Genomic DNA, 27492 nt, shown 5'->3' on the forward strand with positions numbered 1-27492 from the left:
CACCCCACCCAAAAAAAAGTGAAAAGCCAAACTCGGGGCACCGATTGTAACCGGCACAAGGCAAATATCCCCCAATGCTGAAAAACATCGCTCAGTTGGGATCAAACAACAACAACAATTCTTCTTGGTTCTTACGGGGGGGGGGTTCACCCGCTCGCGAAGCGACAATCCCCGGCGTTGCCGCCGGCAACCGGAGGCACGGCAAGGCGGGGCACGGCAAGGTGGAGCACGGCAAGGCGGAACACGGCAAGGTGGAGCACTCTCGCTCCTCCCCCCCCCCGCCCCACCCCGAGCCGCTTCTCAAAAATCTTCCTTCCACTCCTCATCGTCATCTTCGTCTGTGAAAACCTGCGGGGGTCGGAATAAATTAGAGAGACGGTGACCGACCCCACCCCCACCCCCCACCCACTGGGGTGGCCAGAAGCGGATCGCTCACTCAGCCTAAGCAGTGGGCGGACACTCGCTCACCGCTCGCTCGCTCGCCACCCACCCCTCCTCACCGTGTAGTCGTAGCTGCCAGCTCCGCTGTCTTGGTGCTGAGGCTGCGGTGGCAACTCGTGCAGCTCCATATCCGCCTTGTTGCCACTCTCTAGCATTAGCAACTACACACGGAGCATCCCCACAACACGCACAGTGTGTGGTGAGTCTGTGGGTCTCTGTGTGGTGAGTCTGTGGGTCTCTGTGTGGTGAGTCTGTGGGTGTCTCTGTGTGCTGAGTCTGTGGGTCTCTGTGTGGCGAGTCTGTGGATCTCTGTGTGGTGAGTCTGTGGGTCTCTGTGTTGTGAGTCTGTGGGTCTCTGTGTGGTGAGTTTGTGGGTCTCTGTGTGGTGAGTCTGTGGGTCTCTGTGTGGTGAGTCTGTGGGTCTCTGTCTGGTGACTCTGTGGGTCTCTGTGTGGTGAGTCTGTGAGTATCTGTCTGGTGAGTCTGTGGGTCTCTGTGTGGTGAGTCTGTGGGTATCTGTCTGGTGAGTCTGTGGGTCTCTGTGTGGTGAGTCTGTGGGTATCTGTCTGGTGAGTCTATGGGTTTCTGTGTGGTGAGTCTGTGGGTATTAATTTGGCAATCGTCATCAGGAGGCGAAACGAGGGGGAAGAAAGTTGCTGAGCAGGCAGCAGGCTGTTTTAAAGTTTTAAAGTTGGGTGTAGCCCAAGGGTCATAAACGAAGTGGGCACAACTTTACCGAAAGACCCAAAGAAAATGAATTCCTGCAGTCACGAAAGCTTTAGGTCGAGTCTAAGTGTGTCTCTATATATACACTACACTATACACTACACTATACACTACACTACTATACACTACACTATACACTACACTATACACTACACTATACACTACACTACACACTACTATACACTACACTACTATACACTACTATACACTACACTATACACTACACTATACACTACACTATACACTACACTACACACTACTATACACTACACTACTATACACTACACTATACTATACACACTACACTAGTATACACTACACTATACACTACACTATACACTACACACTACACTATACACTACACTACACACTATACACTACTATACACTACACTATACACTACACTAGTATACACTACACTATACACTACACTATACACTACACTACACACTAAACTATACACTACACTACACACTACACTATACACTACACTACACACTACACTATACACTACACTATACACCCCTCTGTGTCCTGGCGGTGTGCCACTCACGTAGCCACGGTCGCCCTCCGCGTTTCTCTGCGGTGCCTTGGGGAGAGTGGGGGGATCCTCCCTGCACGCATGTGGGTAGTGGGGGGGTAGTGGGGGGGTAGTGAGGGGGTAGTGGGGGGGGTGGTGGGGGGGGGCACAACGGCAGGTCGTCACAAAGATGACCCCGCGGGCACCGCCGACGTCCGCCCCACGTCCGAGAGAAGCGAGCGACTCACGTGGGGCCCCAGGGCTCCTGCCAATGCTGCTGCTGCCGGCGGCGTCGGCGGCGGTAGAGCAGCAGCAGCAGCAGCGTGGCCACCAGGGCGAGGGACACGGCGAGGATCGCGGCCGGAGCGGCCCAGCTGGCCCGGCCCGCCGCCGCCGCCTTCTCTGCGTGGCACAACAACGATCCCCCGCGTGGCGTCAGCGTGCCGCCGTAGCACGACGACGACAACCGCCTCGATGACCACACGCGCCAGGCTAGGTGCGCTTTGAGGCTCGTGGCGCTCGCACCCGGGCGTTGCGGGTCGAGGGAGCGAGACGAAGGGACGGACGGAGACAAAGTCTCCCCCGTAAAGGCCCCGGCGGACTGTCGGGGCGTGTGCCGTTAGCGAGTATCAGCAGCTGTGAAGGCCGTGATTGTGACAAACGAGGGGATGGGTGGCCAGAACAGGGACACACACACGGACACACACACGGACACGCACACACACACACGGACACGCACGCACACACACACACACACGCACGCGGACACGCACGCACACACACACATGCACACGCACGCATATGGACAGACAACCATGCACACGCACACGGACAGACACGCACCAACACACGTGCATGCACGCACAAACGTACACGGACACACACACATGCAACATTCAGAGATGCGAACAAACCTGTTCGTGTGTCCAGTTGCCTGTTCAGACCGAAAGTCGTGAGTTCAACCGGCGTGCAACAGACGGCGGTGGTGGCGTCTACATCAGTAGAACGTGAAGATCCAGTGTCATTTACATCTGTAGAACGTGAAGATCCAGTGTCATTTACATCTGTAGAACATGAAGAACCAGTGGCAGAACGTGAAGAACCAGTGGCCTCTACATCTGTAGAACGTGAAGAACCAGTGGTATCTACATCTCCAGAAGGTGAAGAACCAGTGGCATCTACATCTCCAGAAGGTGAAGAACCAGTGGCATCTACATCTGCAAAACGAGAAGAACCAGTGACATTAATATCAACAGAATACGAAAAACCAGTGACATGTACATCTGCAGAATGTAAAGAACCAGTGCCATCTACATCTACAGAATGTGAAGAACCAGTGGCATCTACATCTGCAGAACGTGAAGAACCAGTGGGATCTACATCTGTAGAACGTGAAGAACCAGTGGCATCTACATCTGCAGAACGCGAAGAACCAGTGGCCTCTACATCTGCAGAACGTGAAGAACCAGTGGCATCTACATCTGCAGAACGCGAAGAACCAGTGGCCTCTACATCTGCAGAACGTGAAGAACCAGTGGCCTCTACATCTGCAGAACGTGAAGATCCAGTGTCATTTACATCTGCAGAACATGAAGAACCAGTGGCATCTACATCTGCAGAGCGTGAAGAACCAGTGGCATCTACATCTGCAGACAGTGAAGAACCAGTGGCATCTACATCTGCAGAGCGTGAAGAACCAGCGGCATCTAATCTGCAGAACGTGAAGAATCAGTGGCATCTACATCTGCTGAACGTGAAGAACCAGTGGCATCTACATCTGCAGAGCGTGAAGAACCAGCGGCATCTACATCTGTAGAACGTGAAGAACCAGTGGCATCTACATCTGCAGAACGTGAAGAACCAGTGGCATCTACATCTGCAGAACGTGAAGAATTAGTGGCATCTACATCTGCAGAGCGTGAAGAACCAGTGGCATCTACATCTGCAGAGCGTGAAGAATTAGTGTAATCTACATCTGTAAAAGGTGAAGAACAAGTGGCATCTACATCTGCAGAACGTGAAGAACCAGTGGCATCTATATCTGCAGAACGTGAAGAACCAGTGGCATCTACATCTGCAGAACGTGAAGAACCAGTAGCATCTACATCAGCTTTGGGTCTCTGTGTGAGTCTATGGGTCTCTGTCTGAGAAGTCTATGGGTGTCTGTGTGAGTAGTCTATGGGTGTCTGTGTGATGAGTCTATGGGTCTCTGTGCGAGTAGTCTATGGGTCTCTGTGTGAGTCTATGGGTGTCTGTGTGAGTAGGTTATGGGTGTCTGTATGATGAGTCTATGGGTCTCTGTGTGAGTCTATGGGTCTCTGTGTGAGTAGTCTATGGGTCTCTGTGTGAGTAGTCTATGGGTCTCTGTGTGAGTCTATGGGTGTCTGTGTGAGTCTATGGGTCTCTGTGTGAGTGGTCTATGGGTCTCTGTGTGAGTCTATGGGTGTCTGTGTGAGTCTATGGGTCTCTGTGTGAGTAGTCTATGGGTCTCTGTGTGAGTAGTCTATGGGTGTCTGTGTGATGAGTCTATGGGTCTCTGTGCGAGTAGTCTATGGGTCTCTGTGTGAGTAGTCTATGGGTGTCTGTGTGGTGAGTCTATGGGTCTCTGTGTGAGTAGTCTATGGGTCTCTATGTGAGTAGTCTATGGGTCTCGGTGTGATGAGTCTATGGGTCTCTGTGTGAGTCTATGGGTCTCTGTGTGAGTATTCTATGGGTGTCTGTGTGATGAGTCTATGGGTCTCTGTGTGAGTCGATGGGTCTCTCTGTGAGCAGTCTATGGGTGTCTGTGTGATGAGTCTATGGGTCTCTGTCTGAGTCTATGGGTCTCTGTGTGAGTAGTCTATGGGTCTCTGTGTGAGTTGTCTATTGGTCTCTGTGTGAGTCTGTGGGTCTCTGTGTGAGTAGTCTATGGGTCTCTATGTGAGTAGTCTATGGGTCTCTGTGTGAGTAGTCTATGGGTCTTCTTTGGTTCTTTCGGTAAAGTCACGTAGAATGAGAATAAAATAATACATTTATAAAATAAAATAACGCAATAAAATTCTCACGACGTTTCGGCCACAACACAAAGCGGTCTTCATCAGGTGAAGGGACGAGACTGTCTGGAGGACAGCGCTGGAGCGAACAAAGCCACGCTGAGATCGCGACCTTTAAGCTGTGTGAGAAGAAACAAAGCGCCTTGACAAAGGAATTAGCATAGAATTTAGCATTGAAATAGCTGAGTGATTCGCTTGTGACTGGTCACAGAAATGGCTATGTTAAAGTCAAAGCATACACATTCACAGAGGCACCTAGTACAAATCAAACAGGAGAATTTAGCATTGAAATAACTAGGAGAATTTAGCATTGAAATAACTGAGTGATTAGCTTGTGACTGGTCACAGAAATGGCTATGTTAAAGTCAAAGCCTACACATCTGAGCAATTCACAGTAACTGGGTATACACTACACTATATAATGAATACTACATAGTAAACCAATAAAAAACTAAAATATAAATTACCCCAATGTTTCATCTTCTTTGGTTCTTTCGGTAAAGTCACGTAGAATGAGAATAAAATAATAAATTGATAAAATAAAATAACACAATAATATTCTCACGACGTTTTGGCCACAACACAAGCGGCCTTCATCAGGTGAAGGGACGAGACTGTCTGGTAGGACAGCGCTGGAGTGAAAGAGCCACGTTCAGATCACGGCCTTTAAGCTGTGTGAGAGGAACAAAGCGCCTTGACAAAGGAATTAGCATATAATTTAGCATTGAAATGGCTGAATGATTAGCTTGTGACTGGTCACAGAAATAGTTATGTTAAAAGTTAAAGCATACACATCCGCAGAGGCACCCCTTGACAATGGAATTAGCATAGAATTTAGCATTGAAATAGCTAAGTTAAATCATACACATCCGCAGAGGCACCCCTTGACAATGGAATTAGCATAGAATTTAGCATTGAAATAGCTGAGTGATTAGCTTGTAACTGCTCACAGAAATAGCTACGTTAAAGTCAGACCATACACATTCACCGAGGCACTTAGTACAAATCAAACAGGAGAATTTAGCATTGAAATAACTAGGCGAATTTAGCATTGAAATAACTGAGTGATTAGCTAGTGACTGGTCACAGAAATGACTATGTTGAAGTCAAGGCCTACACATCTGAGCTATTCACAGTACTATATAGTGAACCAATAAAAACTAAAATATAAATTACCTTCATGTTATCAATAAACTCTATATTCTCCAATCAGCTAAGCTACCAACAATAAGTCGTTATATATCACCATGCTATATGGCGAAAAAATGGGTGGATTCTTACCCTCAACTTCAGCACCACGGATAGCTACGGGCCCCGTTCAGACGGACGAGTTCGTCCATGGTCGGAACAGAGGAGGGGGAGAGAGACAGTTGCGAGGCCCTAGTATACTCCATGTTGTAAAACCATACCATTAACCGTGGTGTGAGAGGTATTAAGAGGCAATGCTGGCGAAAGAGCTGCGGTCTGAAGGTCATCGTAAAAATACAATTAATTAAGAACAGAAAAGATTTAAAACATCTTTCCAGTGGTTACTAAGCCAGAATCCATCTTCTCGGTTGAAATTGTCTCTGTGCTTGTATATGTGAATGGCCTCATGAACGAATCTCTCATGGTAGCCGGTTGGTTTGCAAAGAACTTCCATCTTGGAGAAGTCAATGTCATGTGAGCCCACTGAATTATAACAGTGATCTGCCACGGCAGAGGAGTTCGTCCTACCGTGTTTCAAGTCTGCTTTATGTTCGCGGATGCGGTCCGAGATATGTCTTTTGGTTTCTCCAATGTAGCTACTACCACAGAGGCACTTTAGTTTGTAAACGCCCGGGTACTGTATGTCTGGAACAGCATCTTTTACAGATGGAACTAAATCACGGATTTTATGTACTGTGTTGAATCGGACCTGGATCTTGTGTTTATTCAGGATTTTGGAGATCTTTTTAGTGACCCCTGCAATGTAGGGTAAGGTGATGGTTTTGAGTGGCTCCACAAGAGGATCCTTCTTCATGACTGGAGTGATGGCTTTGCGGATTGTGTAGTCGGAGTAGCCATTAGCCCGGAGAGCCTGGTGTACGTGCTTGAGTTCACTGGTAATGTGTTCCTGGTCGGAAATTCATTGGGCTCTATGGTATAGAGTCTTGATGAGGGAGTTCTTCTACATCGGATTGGGAACATGTAGACAATATGACTACCTCTTCGGCTGCCACTATGTCGACCAAATGTAGGGACAATTTGATTTCCAAATTTAATCACCTCTCCAGCTAAAAATCGGACCCACACACCGAAAAGATAGACGTCAACAAAGTCGTAATTAATCGCAGTAACAGTTCCATTTCTGATGGTCTGAAATCCGTTTTAGCTAAAGGTCTAAACTTTGCTGTCACACCGAGACACTTACCGGTAAATGATATCATTGCCCATGTCGACGTTGCACTCAAGGGCTTGAGTCCCATCGCTGCAGACATAGCAAGATCTGAAATCGCTGCAACCCTCAAAAACGCTAAGTTGCCACCCAGCAACATCAGCAAAGACAAACGTTTTGAATTATCTCAATTAAAAAAGAGGGATGATATTGTCGTCCTCTCAGCCGACAAGGGCAATGCCACTGTCATCATGGACAAAACAGAATATAACAACAAAATTCAAGAACTACTCAACGATGGCAGCTATACAAAAATAAAAAGAGATCCCACCAACAGCCTGGTTACCAAAACGAACAAAATCATCTCTGATTCAACAGCATTAATTGATGAGACCAAACAGTTCTCGTTGAAACCCTCTGCTGCCAGACCACCAAGATTATATGGCCTTCCAAAGATACACAGAGAAGATACACCCCTTCGTCCCATCGTCTCTACTATCAACTCCCCCACCTATAAACTGGCACGTTTTCTTGCTGATATACTGCGACCTTTCACTGGAAAAACCACCTCTGCGGTACTAAATTCTACTCACCTGGTATCGACAATCAAAGGCATTTCCCTGTCTCCAGACGACCTGCTTGTCAGTTTTGATGTGGTGTCCTTGTTCACCAAAGTCCCGGTACCTGACACCATCGCTATCATTGAAGACCTGGTTCATCAAGGACTGCACACTGATGTACCCCCCCTGGTGAGACATTGCTTAACCAACACATACTTCACCTGGAATGGAACTTTCTACAAACAAACTGAGGGCACCCCAATGGGCCCCCCCCCTATCTCCGGTTGTAGCCAACGTATTCATGGAAAATTTTGAAACTGACGCCATCCAGACTGCCACTCTACGCCCGACCTTATGGAAGAGGTACGTGGATGACACCTTTGTCATCTGGCCACATGGCCAGCCTGCTCTAGACCAATTCCGCGACCACATCAATTCCATACACCCAGCCATCAGAATTACCATGGAGGTCGAAAAAGATGGCAAACTACCCTTTTTGGATGTCTTAATTAAAAGGAGACATGATGGTTCAATGAGCCACTCTGTCTACAGGAAAGCCACCCATACAGATGCTCACTTGAAACCGGATTCCCACCACCATCCATCCCAGAAGAACTCCCTCATCAAGACTCTATACCATAGAGCCCAATGCATTTCCGACCAGGAACACATTACCAGTGAACTCAAGCACGTACACCAGGCTCTCAGGGCTAATGGTTACTCCGACTACACAATCCGCAAAGCCATCACTCCAGTCATGAAGAAGGATCCTCTTGTGGAGCCACTCAAAACCTTCACCTTACCCTACATTGCAGGGGTCACTAAAAAGATCTCCAAAATCCTGAATAAACACAAGATCCAGGTCCGATTCAACACAATACATAAAATCCGTGATCTAGTTCCATCTGTAAAAGATGCTGTTCCAGACATACAGTACCCGGGCATTTACAAACTAAAGTGCCTCTGTGGTAGTAGCTACATTGGAGAAACCAAACGACATATCTCGGACCGCATCCGTGAACATAAAGCAGACTTGAAACACGGTAGGACGAACTCCTCTGCCATGGCAGATCACTGTTATAATTCAGTGGGCTCACATGACATTGACTTCTCCAAGACGGAGGTTCTTTGCAAACCAACCGGCTACCATGAGAGATTCGTTCATGAGGCCATTCACATATACAAGCACAGAGACAATTTCAACCGAGAAGATGGATTCTGGCTTAGTAACCATTGGAAAGATGTTTTAAACCAATTCCGTTCTTAATTAATTGTATTTTACGATGATCTTCAGACCGCAGCTCTTTCACCAGCATTGACTCTTAATACCTCTCACACCACGGTTAATGGTATGGTTTACAACATGGAGTATAATAGCGCCTCGCAGCTGTCTCTCTCCCCCTCCTCTGTTCCGACCTTGGATGAACTCGTCCGTCTGAACGGGGCCCGTAGCTATCCGTGTTGCTAAAGTTGAGGGTAAGAATCCACCCATTTTTTCGCCATATAGCATTGTGATATATAACGACTTATTGTTGGTAGCTTAGCTGATTGGAGAATATAGAGTTTATTGATAACATTAAGGTAATTTATATTTTAGTTTTTTATTGGTTCACTATATAGTATTCATTAAACATTGTATTGTATACCCAGTTACTGTGAATAGCTCAGATGTGTAGACCTTGCCTTCAACATAGCCATTTCTGTGATCAGTCACTAGCTAATCACTCAGTTATTTCAATGCTAAATTCGCCTAGTTATTTCAATGCTAAATTCTCCTGTTTGATTTGTACTAGGTGCCTCGGTGAATGTGTATGCTCTGACTTTAAACAAGCTAATCACTCAGCTATTTCAATGCTAAATTATATGCTAATTCCATAGTCAAGGCGCTTTGTTTCTTCTGACACAGCTTAAAGGTCGTGATCTGAACGTGGCTTTTTTCCACTCCAGCGCTGTCCTACCAGACAGTCTCGTCCCTTCACCTGATGAAGGCCGCTTGTGTTGTGGCCGAAACGTCGTGAGAATATTATTGTGTTATTTTATTTTATCAATTTATTATTTTATTCTCATTCTACGTGACTTTACCGAAAGAACCAAAGAAGACAAAGCGGACTTTCAAACTCCAATCCAACCGCTCCCCACCACCCCACTCTTCCACACCCCCCCCCGCTCCCCCCAACCCACAACCAACCTCACCGACACCCTTCCGCTCACCCGCAGCGGGGTCCCGCGTGCCGAAGCGCAGCGCGTAGCGCAGCGCGTGGTGGTTGTTCCACACGTAGAGGGCGCGGTCGCGCGCGTTGTACTGCACCGACGTGATGAACCGGAACGGGTTGGGGAACGGGACGGAGACGCGAGCGTCCCGCCGCGAGTCGGTGTCGTACACGTAGTCGATGCGGTCGCACGTCCCCCCTCCTTCTCCTCCTCCTCCTCCAGCGGCGTCCGCCCCTCCGTCGCCGTCGTCCTCGTAAGTCGAGCGCAGGACGTGGAGGACGCCGCACGCCATGAAGGCGTCGGAGGCCAAGCGCTTGACGTAGGCCGTCTCGAAGGAGGCCTCGACGCGCATCGCGCGCGGATTTAAGCGGCTCACCACCACGCGCCCGTGGTTCTGCTCCGTGGCGTAGATGACCCAGAGGCCGCGCTCGTCGGCCGCCAGGTCGATGTCGGACTTGCCGCCCCAGCGGTAGGGCGAAGTGTCGTAGTAGTTGGCGTTGGGGATGAACGCCTCGCCGCCCTTGACGCGCGTGCGCAGGTCGAACTTGACGACGCTGCGCGTTCGCTCCTGCGACGGTGCGCAGCGTGGGTGGCAGGGAGAGGTTAAGTGAGTGAGTGAGTGTGTGGTGAGGTGAGTGAGTGTGGTGTGTGTGTGGTGGAGAGGTGAGTGTGGGTGTAAGAGGTGAGTGAGTGTGTGTGTGGTGGAGAGGTGAGTGAGTGAGTGTGAGTGTGAGAGGTGAGTGAGTGAGTGTGTGGTGAGGTGGGTGAGTGTGAGTGTGAGAGGTGAGTCAGTGTGTGTGTGGTGGAGAGGTGGGTGAGTGTGGTGGAGAGGTGAGTGTGTGTGTGTGTGGTGGAGAGGTGGGTGAGTGTGTGGTGGAGAGGTAAGTGAGTGTGGGTGTGAGAGGTGAGTGTGTGTGTGTGTGGTGGAGAGGTGGGTGAGTGTGGTGGAGAGGTGAGTGTGTGTGTGTGTGGTGGAGAGGTGGGTGAGTGTGTGGTGGAGAGGTAAGTGAGTGTGGGTGTGAGAGGTGAGTGTGTGTGTGTGTGGTGGAGAGGTGGGTGAGTGTGTGGTGGAGAGGTAAGTGAGTGTGAGTGTGAGAGGTGAGTGAGTGTGTGTGGTGGAGAGGTGAGTGAGTGTGGGTGTGAGAGGTGAGTGTGTGTGTGGTGGAGAGGTGAGTGAGTGTGTGTGTGGTGGAGAGGTGAGTGAGTGTGGGTGTGAGAGGTGAGTGAGTGTGTGTGTGGTGGAGAGGTGGGTGAGTGTGTGGTGGAGAGGTGGGTGAGTGTGTGTGGGTGGGGAGAGGTGAGTGTGTGTGTGGTGGAGAGGTGGGTGAGTGTGGGTGTGAGAGGTGAGTGTGTGTGTGTGGTGAGGTGAGTGTGAGTGTAAGAGGTGAGTGAGTGTGTGTGTGGTGGAGAGGTGGGTGAGTGTGGGTGTGAGAGGTGAGTGAGTGTGTGTGTGGTGGAGAGGTGGGTGAGGGTGGTGGAGAGGTGAGTGTGTGTGTGTGGTGGAGAGGTGGGTGAGTGTGTGGTGGAGAGGTAAGTGAGTGTGGGTGTGAGAGGTGAGTGTGTGTGTGGTGGAGAGGTGAGTGAGTGTGGGTGTGAGAGGTGAGTGTGTGTGTGGTGGAGAGGTGAGTGAGTGTGTGTGTGGTGGAGAGGTGAGTGAGTGTGGGTGTGAGAGGTGAGTGAGTGTGTGTGTGGTGGAGAGGTGGGTGAGTGTGAGTGTGTGTGTGGTGGAGAGGTGAGTGAGTGTGGGTGTGAGAGGTGAGTGAGTGTGTGTGTGGTGGAGAGGTGGGTGAGTGTGTGGTGGAGAGGTGGGTGAGTGTGTGTGGGTGGGGAGAGGTGAGTGTGTGTGTGGTGGAGAGGTGGGTGAGTGTGGGTGTGAGAGGTGAGTGTGTGTGTGTGGTGAGGTGAGTGTGAGTGTAAGAGGTGAGTGAGTGTGTGTGTGGTGGAGAGGTGGGTGAGTGTGGGTGTGAGAGGTGAGTGAGTGTGTGTGTGGTGGAGAGGTGGGTGAGGGTGGTGGAGAGGTGAGTGTGTGTGTGTGGTGGAGAGGTGGGTGAGTGTGTGGTGGAGAGGTAAGTGAGTGTGGGTGTGAGAGGTGAGTGTGTGTGTGGTGGAGAGGTGAGTGAGTGTGGGTGTGAGAGGTGAGTGTGTGTGTGGTGGAGAGGTGAGTGAGTGTGTGTGTGGTGGAGAGGTGAGTGAGTGTGGGTGTGAGAGGTGAGTGAGTGTGTGTGTGGTGGAGAGGTGGGTGAGTGTGAGTGTGTGTGTGGTGGAGAGGTGAGTGAGTGTGGGTGTGAGAGGTGAGTGAGTGTGTGTGTGGTGGAGAGGTGGGTGAGTGTGTGTGTGGTGGAGAGGTGGGTGAGTGTGTGTGGGTGGGGAGAGGTGAGTGTGTGTGTGGTGGAGAGGTGGGTGAGTGTGGGTGTGAGAGGTGAGTGTGTGTGTGTGGTGAGGTGAGTGTGAGTGTAAGAGGTGAGTGAGTGTGTGTGTGGTGGAGAGGTGGGTGAGTGTGGGTGTGAGAGGTGAGTGAGTGTGTGTGTGGTGGAGAGGTGGGTGAGGGTGGTGGAGAGGTGAGTGTGTGTGTGTGGTGGAGAGGTGGGTGAGTGTGTGGTGGAGAGGTAAGTGAGTGTGGGTGTGAGAGGTGAGTGTGTGTGTGGTGGAGAGGTGAGTGAGTGTGGGTGTGAGAGGTGAGTGTGTGTGTGGTGGAGAGGTGAGTGAGTGTGTGTGTGGTGGAGAGGTGAGTGAGTGTGGGTGTGAGAGGTGAGTGAGTGTGTGTGTGGTGGAGAGGTGGGTGAGTGTGAGTGTGTGTGTGGTGGAGAGGTGGGTGAGTGTGTGTGGGTGGGGAGAGGTGAGTGTGTGTGTGGTGGAGAGGTGGGTGAGTGTGGGTGTGAGAGGTGAGTGTGTGTGTGTGGTGAGGTGAGTGTAAGAGGTGAGTGAGTGTGTGTGTGGTGGAGAGGTGGGTGAGTGTGAGTGTGTGTGTGGTGGAGAGTAGGGTGAGTGTGTGTGGGTGTGAGAGGTGAGTGTGTGTGTGTGGTGGAGAGGTGAGTGAGTGTGGGTGTGAGAGGTGAGTGTGTGTGTGGTGGAGAGGTGGGTGAGTGTTGGTGTGAGAGGTGAGTGTGTGTGTGTGGTGAGTGTGAGTGTGAGAGGTGGGTGAGTGTGGGTGTGAGAGGTGAGTGAGTGAGTGTGTGGGGAGAGGTGAGTGAGTGTGGGTGTGAGAGGTGAGTGAGCGTGTGTGGGGAGAGGTGAGTGAGTGTGGGTGTGAGAGGTGAGTGTGGGTGTGTGTGGTGGAGAGGTGGGTGAGTGTGGGTGTGAGGGGTGAGTGAGTGAGTGTGTGGTGGAGAGGTGAGTGAGTGTGGGTGTGAGAGGTGAGTGAGTGCGTGTATGTGTGTAGGGAGAGGTGAGTGAGTGTGGATGTGTGTGGGGAGAGGTGGGTGAGTGTGTGGGAAGAGGTGAGTGAGTGCGTGAGGGAGAGGGAGCGAGGGAGAGGGGGTGGGGAGAGGGAAGGTGAGAGTGAGAGGGGGGGGGGGTTAGTGAGTGTGTGTGTGTGGTGGAGAGGTGAGTGTGGGTGTGACAGGTGAGTGAGTGAGTGTGTGGGGAGAGGTGGGTGTGTGGGGAGAGGTGAGTGAGTGTGTGAGGGAGAGGGGGTGGGGAGAGGAAAGGTGAGCGTGAGAGGAGAGTGTGAGTGTGTGTGCGTGTATGAGTGGGTGAAGGCGTGAGCATGAAAGATCCGGGCGTGGTGGTGGTGGTGTGGGCCACACCAGCCCCTCGTACGCTGCGTCTGCCCATCATAGGTGCTGCTCGCTAACAGCGCTTGCCCCAACAGTCTGTTGAAGGCTCTACAGGGGATCTTGGTCTTTGATGAGCACAAGTGAAGTGCGTGGGGGCGCTCCTCACAGTGTGTGAGGGAGAGCGGAGGTGAAGGTACAAAGGTGTTTGAGTGCGAGTGTCTGAGTGTGTGTATGTATGTGTGTGCGTGTGTGTGGGAGCGGTAGTGTAGCGGTTAGCGCTACGCTGCGCTACGAACCCGGTGACCCGGTGACCCGGGTTCGATTCCCGCTCACGGCCAACACCATCAGTGACGATTATCTGAACCGGTCCTGGGCCTCCCCTAGGTCGACTCAGCCTCAAATGAGTACCTGGTGCGGTGGATAAAAACATTGCCACTGGGGACACAAAGGCGGTCGGGCGTGGTGCTGGCCACCCACCCCCTCGTGTACCGTTCAGACCTTCATAGGTGCTCGCTAACAGCACTTGCCCCTACAGTCTGTTAAGGCTATATGGGGGATCTTTATCTTTGTGTGTGTATGGCTGCTTTGGGTACGCGGTCCAGACCTCCCCAGAGACCCTGGCTGACAGAGGAGGTGTTCAGGATGGTTGAGAAAAAGCGACAGGCCCACGCTCATCGGCTACAGCATCCCACGTCGGAGAATGAGGAGGCTTACCGCAGCCTTCGCTCGGAGGTTCGGAGAGCCGTGAGGCGCTGCAAGGATGGGTGGTGGTCGCGGGTTGCTGAGGAGATGGAGTCTGCCTCAATGGCCCGCGATCACAAATCTCTATTTAACTCCATCAAAAAAGTAACCTGCAGCACCACACCTATTACCATCATTAGGGGAAAAAACGGTGATCCGATCTCCGACCCCCAGGAACAGGTTTGCAGATTTGCTTAGCATTTCTGTGAGGTCCTGGGGGAGGGGGAATCCCTCAGCCTGGAAAACATCATGGGACAAAGTGGAGATGACCCTGCTGAGGCTGCGGTGCCTCAAATATTTGAGGAAAAAGTCACCCCCTGTGAGTGGCTGGCTGAGGTGCCATCTGTTGAGGAAGTACTGAAGGCGATCCAGAGCCTGAGACCACGAAAGGCACCGGGCAGAAATGATCTCCCAAACGAAATGCTGAGGGAGGGTGGCGTTTGTGCACAGACTGCCCTACATGACATCATAACAACAGTCTGGACCACTGGATGGGTTCTGCAGGATTGGAAGGATGCCCTGGTGGTCCCCCTCTTTAAGAAGGGGGACCGCACAGACTGTAACAGCTACAGGGGAATCTCAAGGATTATTCAACATCGCCTTGCTAGGCACACTGAGGAGAGGGTGGTGGAACTCCAATGCGGTTTCAGGAAAGGGCGGTCCTGAACAGATGCCATATTTTCTGCCCGTGTGCTACAGCAGAAGTGTAGGGAATTCCAACAAGACCTACATCTCTGCTCCATTGACCTGGTCAAGGCCTATGATACCATCAGTAGGCCTGGGCTCTGGGTTGTTCTTCGTATTTTCGGAATCCCTGAGCCTCTGCTCATGATCATGATGGTGAGCGGGCCCGGGTAAAACTACGTGGCCGGGAGTCAGAGCCATTCCCTGTACACCTTGAGGTGCGACATTATTTAACATCTATTTCGACCACGTAGTTCGTGAAGCCTTCAGTAGCTGTACCCGAGGAATTTCCATCTGGTACAGGTAGAATGGGAGGCTGATCGATGCCCGGGTGCGGTCAAGGGATGGCTCCCTATTGGTCAACCACGTTATGTATGCCAACGACCTGGTAATAGCAGCTCACTCAGAGGAGAAATTGGAGGCGCTGCTGCTGAAACTTGAGTGTGCCACGAAGAGGTGGGGCCTTACCATCAGCCCCACCAAAACTAAGCACCTGCCTGGGTATTTTGTACCATCGGACACTCCACCCCCACAACTCCCAATCGGTGATGGGGCAGTTGTGGAGAGAGTGGAGAGTTTCCCATACCTGGGCAGTGTGCTCATGACCGGCTCCGGTTTAACAGCAGAGGTCTCACTCCGAATCAGTCGAGCGGCATCATCTTTTCATCGTTGCATAAAGCTGTGTGGAAGCTACCTGGTCTGTCACTCCGCAAGAAGCTTCGGGTCTTCTCGGCCACAGTCATGCCCTTCCTTCTCTTAGTGGCGAAAGGCGGTTGTTGTTGTTGTCTATACAGCTCACAACTGGAGGGCTCTCGCTCCCCAGTTAATTCATTGCGAAACGTGGAACCCCCTAATGGAACATCTTCGCCGGTTAGAAACATTTAGGCTAGCCTGCCTACGATCCATCCTGGGTTTAACCAGGCTGGATTGTGTGAGGAGCTCACAAATCCTCGAAAGATCTGGACAAAGTCCCATCGGTGAGCTCCTCCGGCAGGCAACGCTGTGTTGGCTGGGCCATATAGCCCGCATGCCCAATCACCGCATGCCCAAATAGCTTTTGTTCGGCCGGATCGAGGTGGCTAAACGGGTGCGGCACGGGCTAGAGAAGAGATGGAGTGACGTGGTACAGAAGGACGTGGAGCTGGGTGGACTTGCCGATGACTGGTACCAGCGGTGTCAAGATCGGCCTCTGTGGAGGAGGCTCGTGAAGGACGCTACTGGGCAGTTGTAGGCAGTCGCCCTCCAACAACAGCAGAGGGTTGAGGAGCGACGCTCACAACAACGAGCGGAGCGCCGGGTGGCTAAAACACAGCAAGTTGGCACAGTAGGGGGCACAGGTGGTGCATCAGCCGGTCATCTCGGTCATCTCAGTCAGTCGACCCATGGCACCTGGGTCTGCCCCCGTGACCTCCTGCCAGCGGGCATTCGACACTTCACGTGGCCTCAAGGTGCACATGGCCTGGCACAAGCGTCGTGGTGACATCACCGCCACTTAGTGGCGAAAGCTCACAACTGGAGGGCTCTCGCTCCCCAGTTAATTCATTCAGCAACTGCAATGTTTACTGGAGTTCTGAGCTCAGTCTATAAACTATAAAACTATTAACTATTTTTATTGTACAGGTCAGGACCACTGAGCCGGGATAGCTCTTTTTCAGAAGCGACCTGGGCACTAAATGATGGCTCAACGGAGTGGAAATGTACAGCAGCCAAATACTCTGAACGCGTGACGTCGATTCTCAACGTGGAGGGAAAAAAACGGAAGACCCAGAGGAAAAATCCACGGGGAGAACACGCAAACTCCAAATATACAGCAGCAGGCGTCAGGGTCGGGATTGAACCCACGAGCTTCTGTATACCAGGCGAGGTCGTAAACATCTCTCCACCATATTCTTGGTTCTTTCGGTGAAGTCACGTAGAAGGGAAACAATAAAATAATAAAAATATCTCTCCACCAGTCATTGCAACAGTCCCTAGCCTGATAAAAGTTTAGTGTCAGCGTATGTGTGGGTGCCCCCACCTGGAAAGAGAAATCAAAGTTCTATCCGGCCCTCTGGCAAAAGCTCTCTCCCCACCGCCGTCCTATACTTCGGGTAATGAACACGATTAATAATTCAACACATTTGGTATTCGCGCCAATCTGAGAACCGCAGGGGCCATCACGAATGAAGGCGCCATTTCACAGACGGGTATATACGCTGCCAGTAGGGGGAAGGGGCGACGTTGCCAAGTGGTTTCACCCACGGCCTCTTGTATACCAGGCGAGGTAGTGAACATCTCTCCACCGCGCCGCCCCTACGGCCCCTATCGTCATCATCATCACGGCTCTGTCGTACCAGGCAAGGTCCACCAAGCCATACAGCTCTTTTCCAGAAGCGAGCTGGCCACACAAAATGACAGCTCAACCAAGCGGCTTCTCACGTGGCAAAGTAATAGCGGCCAATTACTCTAAAAGCGTGTGGATTCTAAACGAGGTAGTTAACATCTCTCCACCGGGGCGCCCCGACCGCCCCTACCGCCATCTGCCGTCCATCATCCCACTGGTGCTCACGCGGAAACCCCCCCCCGGCGCCGGGCACCGACCCTGTTGAAGAACACAGCTCCGTCGTACACCACGAAGCCCGTGCCGTCGACGCGGTGCGGCAGCTTGTAGTTGGTGAGCGGTCGCCTGGCCAGGATGTCCTGGAGGGAGGCGTACTCCACGAGTCTGTCGGTGCGGAACGGCGTCCACGGCATGACGTACACCTTGTCGGTGGCCTGCAGCGAGTCGCGGCACCACGAGCCGGCCTGCTGCTTCGCCTCCAGGAGGTGCGAGGCCTCGCCAATGAGGAGGACGCTGCCCGGGCACGGGAAGACTGCCCAGGGAAAACGAGGGACAGACGAATGAACGAACGGTCGGGTCAGGGATTCGCGGCTGCTCCCTAAGTTGATATTCTATCAACTGAAAACGTTTTTTTTATTCTTGGTTCTTTTGGTAAAGTCACCACCACGTAGAAAGGAAACAATAAAATAATAAAAATATAAAACAATTAAATTCTCACGACGTTTCGACTGCAACACAAGCAATCATCATCAGGTGTGAAAACCACAGCAAGAAAATTTGAAAAAAAATAACCGCCACTTTTTTCAAATTTTCTTGCTGTGGTTTTCACACCTGATGATGATTGCTTCTTGTGTTGCAGTCGAAACGTCGTGAGAAGTTTATTGTTTTATATTTTTTTTATTTTATTGTTTCCCTTCTATGTGGTGACTTTACCGAAAGAACCAAGAATATGAATCCCTGCAGTCACGAAAGCTTTAAATAAAAAAATTTAAACTTTTTTTTAATATTTGAGCAGGTAAGGCCCACTGAGCCACGAAACTCTTTCGCCGAAGCAACTTGGCCACACAAATGACAGATCAACGAAAGTTTCTTATCATGTGGAAATGCACAGCAGTGTCCAAATACTCGCAATGCGTGACGTTGATTCTAGAACGTGAAGTTGATTCTAGAACTCCACATGACCACAGGGTTAACGTGCAAGCTTCCAAGTATACAAGCCTCAGGGTTGGGATCGAACCCACGACCTCCTGTATACCAGGCGAGGAAGTTGACACCCCGCCACCGTTTGCATGCGTGTACTGATGGGCGTATGTTAACATGGGTGCCGTCTGCATCGCAGCAGAGCCTGATGAAGCTGAATGTCCACAGGGAACGATCGCGTTTCTTAAACATGCACATGTGGCATGTGCATCGGGAGCTTAGCGTGTGGCATACATCGACTGATTCATCGTCGCACGTCGGTTACAGTGAGGGAAAAAAAAGCATTTGATCCCCTGTTGATTTTGTATGTTTGACCACTGACAAAGAAATGATCAGTCTATAATTTTAATGGTAGGTTTATTTGAACAGTGGGAGACAGAATAACAACAAAATCCGGAAAAAAACGCATGTCAAAAATGTTATAAATTGATTTGCATTTTAATGAGGGAAATAAGTATTTGACCCCCTCTCAATCAGAAAGATTTCTGGCTCCCAGGTGTCTTTTATACAGGTAACGAGCAGAGATTAGGAGCACACTCTTAAAGGGAGTGCTCCTAATCTCAGCTTGTTACCTGTATAAAAGACACCTGTCCTCAGAAGCAATCAATCAGATTCCAAACTCTCCACCATGGCCAAGACCAAAGAGCTCTCCAAGGATGTCAGGGACAAGATTGTAGACCTACACAAGGCTGGAATGGGCTACAAGACCATTGCCAAGCAACTTGGTGAGAAGGTGACAACAGTTGGTGCGATTATTCGCAAATGGAAGAAACACAAAAGAACTGTCAATCTCCCTCGGTCTGGGGCTCCGTGCAAGATATCACCTCGTGGAGTTGCAATGATCATGAGAACGGTGAGGAATCAGCCCAGAACTACACGGGAGGATATAGTAATAGGTTTTACCCTTTTTAACTGGCATCAATGATCTCAAGGCAGCTGGGACCATAGTCACCAAGAAAACAATTGGTAACACACTATGCCGTGAAGGACTAAAATCCTGCAGCGCCCGCAAGGTCCCCCTGCTCAAGAAAGCACATATACATGCCCGTGTGAAGTTTGCCAATGAACATCTGAATGATTCAGAGGACAACTGTGTGAAAGTGTTGTGGTCAGATGAGACCAAAATGGAGCTCTTTGGAATAAACTCAACTCGCCGTGTTTGGAGGAGGAGGAATGCTGCCTATGACCCCAAGAACACCATCCCCACTGTCAAACATGGATGTGGAAACATTATGCTTTGGGGGTGTTTTTCTGCTAAGGGGACAGGACAACTTCACCACATCAATGGGACGATGGACGGGGCCATGTACCGTCAAATCTTGGGTGAGAACCTCCTTCCCTCAGCCAGGGCATTGAAAATGGGTCGTGGATGGGAATTCCAGCATGCCAATGACCCAAAACACATGGCCAAGGCAACAAAGGAGTGGCTCAAGAAGTTTCCAGACCTTAATTCCATAGAAAATCTGTGGAGGGAGCTGAAGGTTCGAGTTGCCAAACGTCAGCCTCGAAACCTTAATGACTTGGAGAAGATCTGCAAAGAGGAGTGGGACAAAATCCCTCCTGAGATGTGTGCAAACCTGGTGGCCAACTACAAGAAACGTCTGACCTCTGTGATTGCCAACAAGGGTTTTGCCACCAAGTACTAAGTCATGTTTTGCAGAGGGGTCAAATACTCATTTCCCTCGTAAAAATGCAAATCAATTTATAACATTTTTGACATGCGTTTTTCCGGATTTTATTGTTGTTATTCTGTCTCTCACTATTCAAATAAACCTACCATTAAAATTATAGACTGATCATTTCTTTGTCAGTGGGCAAACGTACAAAATCTGCAGAGGATCAAATACTTTTTTTTCCCTCACTGTAAATACTCGGGTGAAATAAAACCCGTCGTGGACACAGGCAATTCAGCTGTTGCAACAGAAACAGCTGGCATGCAGAGGATTGTGGGGTTTCCCAGGATGCGCCAAGGCTTAGCCTAAACGAATTTCGACTGAAGGTGTTGTTACTGGGATTGCCGCAAAACATTTTTTCGCGATACGCCATCAAATTTCACAATGGGACGATTTCCCAATATTCGTTGAGGCGCTCGTATTTAGCACAGCGTTAGTTCCGGTTGCAATCAATGCAGTCTCCGAGGCTTATGAACGCACGGCGCAGACGGCCACGCCAGAAACGCGGTCGGCAATTACGCGAACCGTGGCAACGATGATGTCACATAGTCGCCACGCCGTCAATGAACCCCGGAAAATTGTTGGGAACCCGTCGGTTCGATTTTATAATAACTTTTGGTGAGCGCACGCACAGTTGAATTGTTTGGTTTTGACAGCATTACCTCAAGCTCGGCGTGGTACGCACGTGCGTTTGTGCGCTTGTGCGTTTCGTAATCACGCCGAACATCTTCCAGTCCGCAAGGCGGAATGGAAAAGGCACCCGGATTAGTTTGCCTCTGTGGATATGTAGGTTTTGACTTTAACATAGCCATTCCTGTGACCAGTCACAAGCTAATCACTCAGCTATTTCAATGCTAAATTCTCCTGTTTGATTTATACTAGGTGCCTCTGTGGATGTGTAGGTTTTGACTTTAACATTGCCATTCCTGTGACCAGTCACAAGCTAATCCCTCAGCTATTTGATATGTAAACCCCTTTGTCAAGGTGCCTCACTTTAAAAGTCGCTACGAATCTTAACACCGTTCATTGAAGCTCTGTCGTCCCGACAGGTCTGTACCTTTCACCCTGAAGACGGCCCGCTTGCGTTGTGGAGAATTTTATTGTGTTATTTTAATATTTTATTCTCATTCTACGTAGTGACTTTTACCGAAAGAACCAAAGAAGATGATGAATCCTTGCAGTCATGAAAGCTTTAAATAGAAAAAAAAATGCACCCGGATTAAGTTGCCGATAGCCGCAGCGTGATAGAATAACGGATGCGGAGTGCCAGGTGCACACAATAAAAAAGTGTACGGGGTCAGTGGTGGACTGCAAGCGATTAGCACGCCGACCTTTGAACCCGGTAACCCCAAACTAAATTCGTGCTTACGTGAGCCCAACAGCAGTGGCGATTATTATTTAAACCCGTCACGGGCCTCCACCCTTTGGTTTGACCGGTGCGGTGTGCAGTAAAACATCGCTGGCAACTGGGGGAGATAAAGGCGGCCGGGCGTGGTGGTGCCGCCCGCCCGCTCCACCCACGCCCCCTCGTGTACGCCGTAGCGGCCTTCACGTCGTGCCGCTCGCTACGAGCACTTGCCCCCCACAGCCTGTGAGCACTTGCCCCCCACAGCCTGTCGAAGGCTGTGGGGGGCATCGCGAGGTATCCCCGTGAACCCCCGGTGACGACGAGCTCGAATATCGCTCTCGCTCGCGGCCAAAATCGGCGACGATTAACCTCGACCGGTACCCGTGCCTTCCCCTAGGTTGTACTCGGCATTAAGTGCGTAGCTGGATGCAGTGTACGAACACGGCCGCTGGGGGAGACAAAGGCGGCCGGGCGTGGTGCTGGCCGCTCACCCACCACGTGTACCACAGTAGCGGCCGTCACGTGGTGCTGCTGCTGCTCGTGGACGGCGCTCGCCACGGCAGCCTGTCAAAGGGCGTCACGTGGTGGTGGTGATCTTTGTGTGCGTGTGTGTGTGTACGTGTGTGTGTACGTGTGTCTGTGTACGTGCGTGTGTGTGTACGTGTGTGTGTACGTGTGTGTGTGTACGTGCGTGCGTGTGTACGTGCGTGTGTGCACACGCGTGTGCGTGTGTATGAGTGGGGAGCAGTAGTGTAGCGAGTTAGCGCTACGCTGCGCTATGAACCTGGCGACCCGGGTTCAATTCTCGCTCACGGCCAACACCAGTGACGATTATCTGAACCAGTCCCGGGCCTCCCCTAGGTCGACTCAACCTCAAATGAGTACCCTGGTGCGGTGTGTAAACATCGCCAGCACTGGGGAGACAAAGGCGGTCGGGCGTGGTGCTGGCCACCCACCCCCTTCGTGTACCGTTACCGGCCTTCATAGGTGCTGCTCGCTAACAGCACTTGCCCCAACAGTCTGTTAAAGGCTACACGGGGGATCTTTGTCTTTGTGTGTGCATGTGCGTGCGTGCGCGTGTGGATGCGGCGTGCCAGGTGCAAACAGAGAGCTACAATATATATTAAACAAAAAACATCTCAGTGTTGCGCCTTAACTGGTTTAAATAAATTAAAAATAGTGAATAGCCTCGTTACCGGTTGCGGGAGGCCAACCGCTCGTGCCCGGCAGCTGCAGCAGCAGCAGCAGCTGGGCTTGAAGCAGAAGCAGCAGCAGCTGGGCTTGAAGCAGCTGCAGCAGCAGCTGCTGCTGGGCTTGAAGCAGTCTCCAGCTGCCCATCGTGAACGTCCGCAGGACGTCTTCAGCGTGAGACGGAGCGACCTCTGACCTCTACCGGCAAGGACTAAAATTTTAACACACTTCCTCAATGTCGTATCGACTACTGTAAAACTTGCTATACGTACGTCACACTCGTGACAATACTAGATAATATCGTTGACAATAAAAAAAAATTATATTTGTAAACAATATTTATTTATATACAAGTTACGTTTTTTGGCTTGGTTCTCATTGTCCACGCTCAAGTCGCGTTGAGCCGCAAATCACCGCGGTCCCTTAGGTCGCGGCAAGCCTCGAGGGGGGGGGCACTTCCTGGGGTCGCGTGGAGCTCAGCAACTGACGTTGAGCCGCAAATCACCGCGGTCCCTTAGGTCGCGTGGAGTTCAGCATTGCGGTGAAGTTCACGGCGGTGGTGGTGGCGGCGGTGGCGGAGTTGTTACAACAAAGTTTGTTTAAATATAAACTCATTAACTTTCTCCCCAACCCCCCTCCCCCGACACACATTCAGCTAACGTCTGCGATTTTTTTGCCCCCACCTCGTCACTGTTTGTTGTTAGTTAGACTGATGGCCTTAATCTAAAGTTGTCTTGTGGTTGTTGTTGTCATCACGGTGCCTATGAGATGTTAACTACCTCGCCTGGTGTACAGGAAGTCGTGGGTTCTATCCAGACCCTGACTATGCCTGCTGCTGCTGTATATTTGTAGTCTGTGTCTCTCTCATCATCACGGTGGCTATGAGATGTTAACTACCTCGCCTGGTATACAGGAAGTCGTGGGTTCTATCCAGACCCTGACTATGCCTGCTGCTGCTGTATATTTGTAGTCTGTGTCTCTCTCATCATCACGGTGCCTATGAGATGTTGACTACCTCGTCTGGTATACAGGAGGTCGTGAGTTTTAGCCAGACCCTGACGATGCCTGCTGCTGCTGTATATTTATAGTCTGTGTGTCTCTCATCATCATCATGGTGGCTATGAGATGTTAACTACCTTGCCTGGTAGGCAGGAGGTCGTGGGTTCTATTCAGACCCTGACGATGCCTGCTACTGCTGCTGTATATTTGTAGTCTGTGTTTCTCATCATTATCACGGTGGCTATGAGATGTTGACCACCTCGCATGGTCTACAGGAGGTTGTGGGTTCTATCCAGACCCTGACAATGCCTGCTGCTGCTGTATATTTTTGACGTCTGATTCAGCTCCTACCTTTGCCATCAATCCGGGCTCCCCCCCAACCCCCCAACTCCTTGAGCTACTTGGGGCACCTTCAGCTGTCGCTGCTCGGATTCCGCTCGCTCCGAGCGTCCCGCCGCCACTCTCTGTGGCCGCTCACGACGTCGTTGATGTTGTTGACGTTGTTGTTGTTGACAATGTTGTTGTTGACGACATTGTTGTTGATGTTGTTGACGATGTTGTTGATGTTGTTGATGATGTTGTTGACGATGTTGTTGATGTTGATGATGTTGTTGTTGATGTTGTTGACGATGTTGTTGACGATGTTGTTGACGACGATGTTGTTGTTGTTGACAATGTTGTTGTTGACGACGTTGTTGTTGACGATGTTGTTGACGACATTGTTGTTGTTGTTGATGTTGTTGTTGACGATGTTGTTGATGTTGTTGTTGATGATGTTGTTGTTGATGTTGTTGACGATGTTGTTGACGACGATGTTGTTGATGTTGTTGACGATGTTGTTGTTGACGATGTTGTTGTTGACGATGTTGATGTTGTTGTTGTTGATGTTGTTGACGATGTTGTTGTTGACGATGTTGTCGTTGACGATGTTGTTGTTGACGTTCTTGTTGTTGACGATGTTGTTGTTGATGTTGGTTGTTGTTGACGATGTTGTTGTTGACGATGTTGTTGTTGACGTTGTTGTTGTTGATGTTGTTGACGTTGTTGACGTTGTTGTTGACGACGATGTTGTTGACGATGTTGTTGACGATGTTGTTGTTGAGGATGTTGTTGTTGACGATGTTGTTGTTGACGATGTTGGTTGTTGTTGACGATGTTGTTGTTGTTGACGACGATGTTGTTGACGACGATGTTGTTGACGACGATGTTATTGACGTTGTTGACGATGTTGTTGATGTTGTTGACGATGTTGTTGTTGACGATGTTGTTGACAACGATGTTGTTGACGTTGTTGACGATGTTGTTGTTGACGATGTTAATGTTGTTGTTGACGATGTTGTTGACGAGGTTGTTGACGATGTTGTTGGCGTTGTTGACGATGTTGTTGACGACGATGTTGTTGACGATGTTGTTGACGACGATGTTGTTGACGTTGTTGTTGTTGACGATGTTGATGTTGTTGTTGACGATGTTGTTGACGACGTTGTTGTTGACGATGTTGTTGACGATGTTGTTGTTGACGACGTTGTTGTTGTTGACGATGTTGTTGCGGTCGTAGTTGTAGTGTTTTCACCGCGGCGATACAATCGCCAATCTCGCCACCGCCGTGCGTTTATTTGTGTCAATGGCGGCGTCGTTCCGCCTCCTGCGTCCTCGCTCGCCGCTTGCGGCCTCCACCGCGTTCGCGATGTCACGGAGCCTGTCGCCAAAGCTGCGTTCCTGTTCCTGTTCATCCCTCCCGGTCATTAGTCCCATTCATTCCTGTTCCTGTTCGTCTCGTTCATCCGTCCCGTTCATTAGTCACATTCGTTCCTGTTCCTGTTCACCTTGTTCATCCGTCTCATTCATTAGTCCGATTCGTTCCTGTTCCTGTTCATCCCTCCCATTCATTAGTCCCATTCGTTCCTGTTACTGTTCGTCTCGTTCATCCGTCCCGGTCATTAGTCCCATTCGTTCCTGTTCCTGTTCGTCTCGTTCATCCGTCTCGTTCATTAGTCCCATTCGTTCCTGTTCCTGTTTGTTCGTCTCGTTCATCCATCCCGTTCATTAGTCACATTCGTTCCTGTTCCTGTTCGTCCCGTTCATCCGTCCCGTTCATTAGTCCCATTCGTTCCTGTTCCTGTTCGTCTCGTTCATCCGTCCCGTTCATTGTGCGGCCTGAGTATCCATTCACCTTGAGGGCCTTGTGTACGTGCTCCAGTTCACTGGCTCGGTGATGTTGGTCGGAGATGCAGTGTTGCCCTATAGTGTAGTGATTTAATGGGAGAATTCTTCTGGGCCGGATGGTGTTGGGAATCAGGCTTTAGAAAGGAACCCGTGTGGATGGCTTTCCTGCAGATGCAATGTCCCAATGAGCCATCAGGCCTCTCCTCGATCAAAACATCCAGGAATGGTAGCTTATCGTCATTCTCCACTTCCATGGTGAATTTGATGGATGGGTGTATGGAAATTATGTGGTTGAAAAAATGGTTCAGTGCTGGCAGGCCATGCGGCCAAATGACGAAAGTGTCATCTACGTATCTCTTCCACAAGGAAGGACGTAGGGTGGATGGCTGGATGGCATCTGTTTCAAATTTCTCATTGAAAACATTTGGTACCACTGATAAGGGAGAACCCATGGGGGTACCTTCATTTTGTTTGTAGAATATGTGTGTGTGTGGGGGGTCTCTCTATAATAATAATGTGTTGTGTGTGTGTGTGGTCTCTATATAAATAATAATGTGTTCTCTATCATAATGTGTGGTGTGTGTGGTCTCTATACAGGTGGTCCCCGACTTACGACGGTCCGACTTACGATATTTAGATGTTATGTGGGGGCTAGTGCCCCCCTCCCCACTCCCCATTACGTGGGGGCTGATCTCACTCACCACGAGCGGGGGGGGGGGCGCCACGTCTAATGGGTGGGGGCTGGTACCCCCCTCCCCCTCCACGCGCGGGGGGGGGGGTGTTTGCCTCCCCCACCCCCGTCCCCTCCGCGTTTGTGTCTCTCGGACCGACATAGCTAGCGGCTGGCCCAGCCCGCCTAGGGGTTGATTAGGCGCCGCGTGATTCCCCCACTCCGTGTGGCCTAACCGCGTGGATGACGTAATGGTTTGACTGGCCGGCTGTTTAGAGTTAATTAATTACTTCTGCTAAGCCATTGTGTCAACAAGCCAACGGCGCTCGGAATCAATAATTAATTACTCTCTGCGCGCTACGCTCGCGGGCGCGTTCAAGCGTCCCTCTAATTAATTATTTATTTGTGTTCGTGCGCGTCTTGCCTATGCCGATTAAAGTCACCCACACACCGTCGTTGCGCCGACCGCTCTCCCACCGCTCTTCACAGACGCACACATGGCACCACGCGTCACAGCGTCAGTCTGTGCTAAGATTTATTTCCCGGAGCGAATAGTGAACCCCCGTTTATGGCCCCCTCCAGCCAGCACCCTTCCTCCTATCACTTACCCGTCGCAGAGTGCGTCTATCCCCCAAGCTCGAGCTGACTGAATAGGCCCCCCTTTCCCGTACCCACTCACCTCTTCAGCTGCCCGATGGGGGCTGGGGAAGATGCTCGCCTCGGGGACTTTTTCTGGCCGACCGTTTCCAGCTCCACCCTGCAGGCGTCGAACGGACGCTGAGGACGGCTGGTCTCTCCCGCCGCTCCAGAAGAACTCTGATTCAATCCGCCCCTCCGGCCCCCTTATGTCTCCAAAGCCCCTTAACCCCCGGGTCACATGACGTCATCCTGCGCATCCAATCGAATCCTCTTTACGGACGTTTTGAGCGCTCTGGCCG

The 27492-nt window shown here is 50.7% G+C and overlaps 2 protein-coding genes across 3 annotated transcripts in view; one reads left to right on the top strand and one right to left on the bottom strand.

Annotated features, from left to right (window-relative positions):
* On the bottom strand, positions 1-25566 carry LOC142915866 (adhesion G protein-coupled receptor L3-like). The gene is made up of 9 exons (XM_076061494.1): positions 25545-25566; positions 17568-17839; positions 9847-10414; positions 3220-3267; positions 2602-2904; positions 1936-2089; positions 1721-1781; positions 501-602; positions 1-348 (listed from the first exon to the last, which is right to left on the bottom strand). Exons 1-9 carry the CDS (start codon positions 25564-25566, stop codon positions 301-303), a joined length of 1578 nt encoding a protein of 525 aa, XP_075917609.1. The 3' UTR covers positions 1-300.
* The window catches only part of LOC142915893 (basal cell adhesion molecule-like), a 20059-nt gene continuing 15819 nt past the window's right edge, over positions 23253-27492 (top strand). Inside the window, exon 1 of one of the 2 annotated variants that reach the window (XM_076061529.1) lies at positions 23253-23312. The gene's annotated coding sequence lies outside the window, so the exon portion shown is untranslated. The remainder of the gene's footprint in view (positions 23313-27492) is intronic. The other variant, XM_076061530.1, reaches the window with a different exon arrangement.

This window comes from Petromyzon marinus, unplaced genomic scaffold, assembly GCF_048934315.1.
Source record: "Petromyzon marinus isolate PM22_M1 ecotype Great Lakes invasive population unplaced genomic scaffold, UKy_Petmar_22M1.pri1.0 PM_G_Scaffold_36, whole genome shotgun sequence".
Lineage (NCBI taxonomy): Eukaryota > Metazoa > Chordata > Hyperoartia > Petromyzontiformes > Petromyzontidae > Petromyzon > Petromyzon marinus.